Source organism: Triticum aestivum, chromosome 5A (genome assembly GCF_018294505.1).
Source record: "Triticum aestivum cultivar Chinese Spring chromosome 5A, IWGSC CS RefSeq v2.1, whole genome shotgun sequence".
NCBI lineage: Eukaryota > Viridiplantae > Streptophyta > Magnoliopsida > Poales > Poaceae > Triticum > Triticum aestivum.
Genome location: NC_057806.1, coordinates 21,839,740 through 21,849,711, shown reverse-complemented (window position 1 = coordinate 21,849,711; position 9,972 = coordinate 21,839,740). Strand labels below are relative to the sequence as shown.

Below are 9,972 nucleotides of genomic sequence, written 5' to 3'. Positions count from 1 at the left end.
CTGGTTCTTGTTCGTCTCCTACATCGTCGTCCATACCGTCGATGTCTTCGCAGCCGAAGTCAAGCATGTCGGTTAAATCGTCGACAGTGGCTACAAAGTGGGTGGTGGGTGGGCTTTGAACTTCTTCATCGTCCGTATCCCATCCTCGCTGACCGTAATCCGGCCAGGGCTCTCCTGATAAAGAGAGAGACTTGAGAGAATTCAGGATGTCGCCAAAAGGCGAGTGCTGAAAGATGTCCGCGGCGGTGAACTCCATTATCGGCACCCAATCGGATTCAATTGGCAGGGGCGCGGGGGGTTCAAAGTCCGGGGAGGAGTCTGGATCCTCGGAGTCACGGGTCATGCAGAGTACGGGGCCGGCGTTCGACTCGATCGCCTTTGAGATCGCAGCCCCCGAGGTGATGTCCAACCGCTCATCCTCGATTGGCGCAATAGGCTCCGAGTTAGGGGTCGGAACCGGTGCGTGTGCGGCCTCCAGGACACTGTCCAGAGGCAGAGCTAGATCATGCCCCTCGAGATAGTGCAGCGCGCTTGGCCGTGGCTCGAACCCGTCGAAGATCAAGTCTCCGCGGATGTCAGCCGTGTAGTTTAAGCTGCCAAACCTGACTTGATGGCCAGGGGCGTAGCTTTCGATCTGCTCCAGGTGGCCAAGCGAATTGGCCCGCAGTGCGAAGCCGCCGAAGGCGAAGATCTATCTGGGGAGAGAAGTCTCACCCTGGACCTCATCGTTGTTGATGATCAAGGGAGCCATCGGGCCTAAAGGCGGCGACACAGAGGAACTCTCAATGAAAGCACCAATGTCGGTGTCAAAACCGGCGGATCTCGGGTAGGGGGTCCCGAACTATGCGTCAAGGCCAGACGGTAACATGAGACAAGGGACACGATGTTTTTACCCAGGTTCGGGCCCTCTCGATGGAGGTAATACCCTACTCCTTCTTGATTAATATTGATGATATGGGTAGTACAAGAGTAGATCTACCACGAGATCAAGGAGGCTAAACCCTAGAAGCTAGCCTATGGTATGATTGTTGTATATGGAGTTGATGTCCTACGGACTACCACCCTCCGGTTTATATAGACACCGGATAGGGTTAGGGTTACACAGAGTCGGTTACAATGGTAGGAGATCTTGAATATCCGCATCGCCAAGCTTGCCTTCCACGCCAAGTAAAGTCCCATCCGGACACGGGACGAAGTCTTCAATCTTGTATCTTCATAGTCCTGGAGTCCGGCTGAAGGTATAGTCCGGCTACCCGAACACCCCCTAATCCAGGACTCCCTCAGTAGTCCTTTCGATAAGTAAGAGTGTCAAACCCAATGAGGAGCAGGAGGAAATGATAAGCGGTTTTCAGCAAGGTATTCTCTGCAAGTACTGAAATAAGTGGTAACAGATAGTTTTGTAATAAGGTAAATTGTAATGAGCAACAAGTAACAAAAGTAAATAAGGTGCAGAAAGGTGGCACAATCCTTTTTGTAGCAAAGGAAAAGCCGTAACAAACTCTTATAATAGGAAAAGCGCCCCCGAGGACACATGGGAATATCGTCAAGCTAGTTTTCACCACGTTCATATGATTCGCGTTTGATACTTTGATAATTTGATATGTGGGTGGACCGGTGCTTGGGTGTTGTTCTTACTTGAACAAGCATCCCACTTATGATTAACCTCTATTGCAAGCATCTGCAACTACAACAAAAGTATTAAGGTAAACCTAACCATAGCATGAAACATATGGATCTAAATCAGCCCCTTACGAAGCAACGCATAAACTAGGGTTTAAGCTTCTGTCACTCTAGCAACCCATCATCTACTTATTACTTCCCAATGCCTTCCTCTAGGCCCAAATAATGGTGAAGTGTTATGTAGTCGACGTTCACATAACACCACTAGAGGCTAGATAACATACATCTTATCAAAATATCAAACGAATACCAAATTCACATGACTACTAATAGCGAGACTTCTCCCTTGTCCTCAGGAACAAACGTAATTACTCACAAAGCATATTCTTGTTCATAATCAGAGGGGTAATAATATGCATAAAGGATATGAACATATGATCTTCCACTAAATAAACCAAGTAGCATCAACTACAAGGAGTAATCAACACTACTAGCAACCTACTAGCACCAATCCCAGACTTTGAGACAAGAATTGGATACAAGAGATGAACTAGGGTTTGGAGATGAGATGGTGCTGGTGAAGATGTTGATGGAGATTGCCCTCTCCCGATGAGAGGAGCGTTGTTGATGACGATGATGATGATTTCCCCCTCCCGGAGGGAAGTTTCCTCGGTAGAACAGCTCTGCCGGAGCTCTAGATTGGTTCCGCCTCGGTTCCGCCTCGTGGCGACGGAGTCTCGTCCCGAAAGGTTTCTTTCTATTTTTTTCTCATCGAAAGACTTCATATAGGAGAAGATGGACTTCGGAGACCCACTAGGGGGCCCACGAGGTAGGGGGCGCGCCCTGGTAGGGGGGGCGCGCCCCCACACTCCTGAGCAGGGTGTGGGCCCCCTGGACTTCATCTTTGGCAAGGATTTTTCTTTATTTATTTTAAGATATTCCGTGGAGTTTCAGGACTTTTGGATTTGCACAGAATAGGTCTCTAATATTTGCTCCTTTTCCAGCCCCAGAATTCCAACTACCGGCATTCTCCCTCTTTATGTAAACCTTATAAAATAAGAGAGAATAGCCATAAGTATTGTGAGATAACGTGAAATAACAGCCCATAAGGCAATAAATATCGATATAAAAGCATGATGCAAAATGAACGTATCAACGGGCCAGGCGTGCGGCGATCACAATTGATCGGACGAGCGTACAGGCAGCAGCGGCGGCGCACCGCGCACAGGCGGGCAGGCAGGTAGCAGATCGGTGGATCGATTCTTGAGGAAGCCCGCATGGGCAGCGGCCCGGGTGGCGGAAGCCGCACGGCTGCAGGCCGTGGAGTCATGTACACGTACGGGACAAGAGGGGTATCAAGTCGCATACAACAGGCGAGAGGAATCAAGACGGTGATTTTTTTTGAAAAAAAAAGATAAGGACCGAGTCCTTGGAGGCGGCGGCCTCTCCTATGCGACACAGAGGCAGGTAGATTGATTCGAGCTAACGAAAAAATCCATCAGCGATACAACATCGGAATTAGCGGAAGGCTTTAGCAAAGCTTGCATCAGGATGCGTTTGGCAGAAGACAGCACAATGGCTCAGCGGTACAGAGGATCTGGCTAAGCACCAAGGAGCGTTGGACCATCCGTGAGTAGCAAGTTCAATCAAGTTCCAGTCTAGTATTTTGCTACTTGTGCATGAGAAGGGTATTAGAGACTTTGGGCTTTGCTAGACGTACACGGACTGCAGGGCATTGTATCTGGTAGCAGCATGGTTAATTTTTCATGGGTCAGCCGTAAAAAGAGTCATGGTGCCAACGGGTATCAGGTTTGAGGTGGAGAAGTTCGGCGGAACTAAAAACCTTGGGTTATGGCAGAAAATGGTGAAAGATTTGTTGGCGCAATAGGGATGTTTGAAGGCGTTTCGGAAAGTCATGTCAGTTAAGATGGAATTATCATGCGGTGGATGGAAATTCAAGGAAGACAATTTGGGAGCCTCGAGCGTGTCATACAGTCAGACAAATTCGGCTGGGTCGGACTAGATAGTCTGACGGATTGACGCAAGTCGGTTGGTGCAGAAGACGGTGCGGGATCGGCGACGGCGACATAGGAGCGTGATGCTGATGGTGACCGACTTCTGGGGCGTGGAAACACGTGGCGCAGGCCCAAGGGCTTGTGTGGCTTCGACAAGGCTATGGCGCGGGGTTGATTCAAGGTGATGTACACACGGAGCTTGATGTCGACGGGGCGCGTGGGTGGACTGATCATCTACCATGGAGTCATGTTGAAGGTGGAGCTGGATTGAGGGGCTACGGTGTAAGGATCCAGGGAATTGAAGCCTATTCAGCAAGAGGGGAAAAAGAGAGTGACATGCACTTCGGACTGGAGCCTAGTGGTCTGATGGAAGCGTGCAACTCGTCATCGGTCGGTGATGATCGGTGGTACTCTGCAGTGGGGGTTGAGTGGTGTGGGTTCGTGACCCTTGAGACTCGACCGGGACAGCGGAGGCTCGACGCGGTAATAGCGGCGAGGCGTGCGGTATGCACGGGACGGGACATGGAGATCGGCCAGGGCTCTAGTGGTCATACATGTGGTGAGACATCTGCGAAGTTGACTCGAGATGACAACAAGCAATGGTGAAATTCTTTCAAGTTTCAGACAAGCGGTCAAGAAAGGAGCGGTGATGTTGAGTTCAGGTAGCTCTTATGTGTGACACCCAATATGTGAGTTGTTCAATTTCACGCAGGTTAGTGATCGGTGTGTGATGGCGTTGACGGATACTCTAAAAGTTGGGAGCACTTAGAGTAACAAGGAACTTAATTTTGCTGGAGCGTTGACTGTGGTCAAGAAAAGAAGGGACTACAAGTTGTAAGTGGAGTCACATGGATTCTTTCAAGTAGCAGCGGTACTCATGGGATAAGCTCAAGTCCAATGTACATGAAAGTTTGACGCACGACAAATTCAGGATGGTGGAGTATATTCGCCAATGTGGAGTTTGTTGGAGTTGTGTTGAATATAGTGTACAAGGTAGGTTAGAGTTGGACTTGTAGTTGTATTGTGTTTAGATAGGATATGGAGTCGTGTCCTAGTAGGACACCTGTATCCTAAGCCTCTCTTATATAGCGGGGGTAGACACACGATGTAACCTATGCCAACATAATAGCACAGGAACGCAGAGGCATGTGCCGGCGTCCAGGACGACTTGGTGCGGTTTTGAAGCGGTGTCATGGGGAGGAGCGCCCATCGTCAGGCCCCGGGATGTAGCCATATCGGTGAACCTCGTTAACAAATCTCGGTGCCGTGCTCTTGTGATTGCTTGGTCCTCAGATGATCGACGGAGTGCCTCGGATTTATTCTAACAAAACAGAACCCGTATCAAAACCTGCATAATTTGAAAAAAACACTTTCACGGGAGAAATTGCACTAATAGTTCATCACATACTATATAGTTCATCACATGATCAACAAACTACAAGCATAATTTATACTACAAACTATGTTAAACTATTAGCATAGGGGTTGGAGCTCCACATGCGCCCCCACATGGCGGCTGGAGGCGGGGCGGGTGGTCGCCGGCGGCAGAAATTAGGAGAGAGAAAAGAGGAATCGAGTAGCTCGCGGCGACGGAGGGATAGGGTTTGGACCCGTAAAAGGGTCACGGAACCGCAGTTATACTGCTCGGAGCGTGCGGTTTGCGGTCTGTCGCAAAAAAATTTGCGGGCCGGGCAAGTATGCAGTCTCTGTTTTGGCCGAAAAATTGAGCCAAGCCCACATACTCGTCGGAATTTTTGCGGGCCAAGCGTTTTGCGTGGTCTACTAGAGTTGCTCTTACCTCCAATACACCTACGTATATTTGTTATGCATATACATGGCTCTTAGGTTTAACATTCCACCAAGGCTACTTGTGACGCTAAGTTTGGAGTAAGAACGCTATTATTGTCTTGGTGAGAAGAGATGTCAAAATTGGCATCTTCCTGAAATTGAAAAACCTATTAAAAATTAAAATTTTAAATTGAAAAAAATGTTCAGTGCAAAGGAAACATAGGTTCATCATATAGTAAAAAAGGTTACTATATATTGAAAAACATTGTTTAGTGTGCATAAAAAACTAAAATTACAAAAAATATTGTGTTTGTGAAAAATATTCATCATATATTAGAGAGTTTTTCAACATGTATTGAAAATAATAATATAATTTATTTTTTCTTTTGAAAATGCAAACATTTTTAGAATTCTTAAACCGTTTTTTAAAGTTCTAAAGAAAATTTGAAAAGACAAACATTGTTTTTAAAAACCAAACCAGAATAAAAAATCGAAAAAATGAAATAAAAATAAATAGTAAATAAATAAAATAAAAAAACAGATAAAAAACACACAAAACACAAACCGAAAACGAGAAAAAAAATTGTGAACGAAAATACAGAAGCGTGCGAGTGAAGCCCCAAACTGGGCCGGTCCATCGCGGCTCGCTGGGCGTCCACTACGGTTTACCCATAGACTGGAAATGTGCGCGACACTCAGCCCTCTTGAAATTGGGTTGCATTGTCTTGTCCATTTCCAAACGGAAGAAATATATTAACTTATTTAGTATTGGCAGAGTTGCCTAAAAAAGAGTAGAGACTACTATATTTTTTTCGGGTTTCTTGCAGTTTCCAGTGTCTTTTCTTTTCTTTTTATATACAAACATGAACAGTTATTTAACTAATTGTGTGGACATCTTTCAAAAACTACGGGGACATTTTCTAAAATTGTATGAATGTCTTAAAAATATTTTAAAATTCTTGAATTTTTTCAAAATTCAAGGATTTTTTTTGAATAGTTGAAATTGTATTAGCCCCATATTATGAACGTAATGAGTATGACTGCGAGACACATTTCCCTTCCACCAATATTTTCGTATATCTAACCATTTGAGGCAGGTTTTTCTGACGTGGTGACACCTATAAAAAGACGACTTTGGCCAAGTAAGAAAAAAAAAGGCAGATACATTTAGAGAAACATATTATTTAAATTCAAAGAAATATGAAAGTTTTAAAAGTCAAAGGCCAAGTAGTCCATGAGACATGTGGAAACATGTAGGTAAATTTAAAGAATCATATTTTTTTAACTTTCAAAAAATTGAAAGGCCAAGTAGTCCGAGAGATATGGGAAAGCAAGAGGTAGGAAAATTTGAAGAATCATACTTCCTCCGTCCCATAATATAAGAGCGCTTTTGACACAGTGTCAAAAACGTTCTCCCATAATATAAGAGCATTTTCGACACAGTGTTAAAAACATTCTTATATTATGGGACGGAGGGAGTATTATTTAGAAAAATAAAGATGAAAGTTAGAAAAAAATTGAAAGGGCAGTAATGCAAGAAATATGGGGAAACAGGAACGTAAGAATCTCAGTTTGGTAAAGAATTGGGCAGAGCAACAAAAAAGAGAGAGGAATGCAGTGGCCAAGTAAAAGTGAAATCTATGGATGATCTATGCATTGACAAAGATCAACAAAGGATCTGGACAAGGTCCACACACACAGCTGCTGCAAAAGCATGCAGGTAAGCACTCTTACATGATAAACTGCCATCACTCACTGAGACATCATGCACAGACTAAAACCTAAGCTCACGGCTGAAATAGCTAGCTTTGCTGCTATATTCACACGGCAAACGATTTTGACATCATCTTGTTTGAGTTGGGGTTTGGGTTGCTTGAGTTGTTCATCATCGTGAAGGGCTGGAAAGAACGGGGCCGCCGGGGGCTCAATCACCTGTCGGAGATCGGCGGGCCGCCGTACCAGACGCTGCACATCTTCAGATCCCTCGGCATCTCGACCTCTTTCAGCCACGCGAGGCGTCGCCCTTCTTGTTCATTGCAGGTCACTGTCAGTAGAAGAGGAGACAAATCAGTTAGCCTTGGATTACATCATCGGTCATCACGGGGTTACCGACCAATGTTCGAACCTCGAAGGAGTACTAAATTTCTTTGGGGGTGAAGGTAGCTACGTTAGTTTAATACTGTTCTACAGCGTGGACGGCTAGTTTCATTCAGAACATGGTTTATGTACAAGTGGTTTCAGACATTCCATTCATCCAAAACCCGCGGGGGCTTAAAACCGTGTGCTTACACCATCTTCTATATCTAAATAGCTAGCCCCCACTAACTATTTCTCTCAACATGCAAGCATGCCACATCATCCCACAACATGCATGAGAAAAGGTCCACCCTCACTATTATAGTATCTCAACATGCAAGCATGCCACTTCATCATGACATGCACGGAAAAAAACTCATCTCAATATGCAAACATACATGAGAATTTTCATTCTATTATGGTATATATATTTAAAATATATTTAACAACTATATAGTAATCAAACATAATAAGTTATATCATTTTTAGTTTTAGCCTTTTATATTATGACTTCAAATATTCATGTTTCATACAATGAATCACATTGAAATATGTTGTAAAATGTTCCCGCAACAACGTGCGGGGTATTATTTAGTTAATTAAGAGAACTAATCATGTCCATAGGATGCAAATGGAGCGTGTACCATAAACAAAGATAGATACTACCTATAAGCTGCAGGTTATTACTTAACTAACAGACCTCTCTCCACATTCAATGGGCTGCTCACAAGGCAAACTACTGTTTTTGATGGTGCAAAATAATATTTTTTTTTGCGGGGGAGTGCAAAATAATATGAGGTCATGCATTTCCAGTGATAGTTCACAGTTGCATGCTAATTCAGAACTACTCCCTCCGCTTCCTAAGTATAAGGAGTGCAGTTTTTTGTAGCTCGAGCTTCAGGGTACCCTTTATTGTGGTCTTTTTAAAGATTTCAATATGGACTACATACGGAGCAAAATGAGTGTATCGACACTCTAAAATATGTTATATACATCTGTATGTAGTTTGTAGTGGAATCTCTAAAAAGATTTATATTTAGGAACGGAGGGAGTATAGCTAGTAGCAAATCCATGCATCTTCATCATGGTGTTATCTAGATTAGACTTCTGAGATCAATATTGCCAACAACTTACCGGGATGCTGGGAGGAGTAGGGAACATCCGCGTAGTAGGTGCAATCTCGGTCCTCTTCGATGGAGTAAGGGGGACCAAGGATGTCGAGGATGGCGCATGGAGCGATGGCCGTGAAACGGTGCATGTTGCCTCCCGCCGTCGGGTAGAGGACGGACGTGTCGCACGGCGCGGTGAAGAGATCATCCACAACCAGCTCTGCCAACCTCACTGCAAGCAAGAAAATCAAGCCCCAACGTTATAGCGTACTCATTTGCTACCCAACGTTAAAATGGCTCGGAAGCTTACGTTGATCGTCGGGCGATGAGGCGGCTGGATCATCGGGATCAGCCCAGTCATACGACTTTATATGCATCGATCCGATGAGCGGCTTGCTGAACACCGTCATCCCGGGGTGGTTGTGTAGAGGGATGACCGCGTTTTGCGGCAGGAACAAGATGACCATCTGCCAAGCAAGAAGAAGAAACGGTCGCCAACTTACTAGTGATTCATTTTTACGTGGTAGTATCAGCCATGCATCTCGCAAGCAAGAAAAGAAAATTGAGATTGGACATGCTAAATAAATCCGCTTACCGAGAAATTGTCAGATTTGTATATGGTGGTGTGTCTGATGGTTGGGTTCACTTGGGCCGCCGCATTATCCCTAGTCCGGAAGAACCTCATGGCTGGGCTCAGGCCGACGTCCTCTGGCCTCATTCTGTCTGCAGACAGAGAGATAACCAGAATTCAGTCGATCCAGAACACAACATCTTTCATCATCTTCAGTGAGTCAGTCTACAGATTCACCGCATTTCAAAGCAACCATGTTGCGTACCGAGCATGGCGCGGAGCAGGGCGACCTCGTGTGGCGCGGGCACGGTGCCGGGGCCCTTGAAGACGGCGCGGCAGGCCCGGAAGAGCCGCTGCAGCGCCGTCGGCGGCTGCGGCTGCGGCTGCGCGCGCCTCCTCGCTTGCCGCGGCCTGCCCCCTCTGGTCTTGGCCGCCAGCGCCCGCCTCCGGCTGGCGGCCACGTCCAGCCCCGCCGCCCCTGCGCCCATCGGTCGAAGGAAGGAAGGAAGAAAGGAAGGTGAGATGAGATCAGTGGAGGACGATGGAGAGCAAAGGTGGTGGTGGTGGGGGAAGCCATGCTGAGCGGCTGGGATATTTGTGCATGCGACTGTGCAGGTGGGAAAGGAGCAAAACCATGGGCTCGACGACGATGGATCCACGGCGCGAGAGAGACCGCTAGCTGCCAGCGAGGGAATCCAGGGACGGTTGAACGCCAATCGGTGGACGACGCCTGGTCCTGTTGTTTCGGACGGATCTGTGCAAAGGAAACCACCTGCGCCGGAACCCACGGTTC

The 9,972-nt window shown here is 46.2% G+C and overlaps 1 protein-coding gene across 1 annotated transcript; it reads right to left on the bottom strand.

Moving 5' to 3' along the window:
• Positions 1-7,049: 7,049 nt before the first annotated feature.
• Positions 7,050-9,727, bottom strand: LOC123106393 (plant cysteine oxidase 2). Its single transcript, XM_044528577.1, has 5 exons — positions 9,445-9,727; positions 9,204-9,331; positions 8,919-9,075; positions 8,634-8,840; positions 7,050-7,467 (listed from the first exon to the last, which is right to left on the bottom strand). The coding sequence occupies exons 1-5, from the start codon at positions 9,665-9,667 to the stop codon at positions 7,352-7,354; spliced, it is 831 nt and encodes a 276-aa protein (XP_044384512.1). The 5' UTR covers positions 9,668-9,727; the 3' UTR covers positions 7,050-7,351.
• Positions 9,728-9,972: the final 245 nt, after the last annotated feature.

Coding starts and splice junctions, on each gene's coding strand:
- LOC123106393 (XM_044528577.1), bottom strand. CDS start 9,667: ATGGGCGCAGGGGCGGCGGGGCTGGACGTGGCCGCCAGCCGGAGGCGG. Junction 9,332..9,444: donor CCTGCTCCGCGCCATGCTCG/GTACGCAACATG, acceptor CTCTGTCTGCAG/ACAGAATGAGGCCAGAGGAC. Junction 9,076..9,203: donor ACAAATCTGACAATTTCTCG/GTAAGCGGATTT, acceptor CTTGCTTGGCAG/ATGGTCATCTTGTTCCTGCC.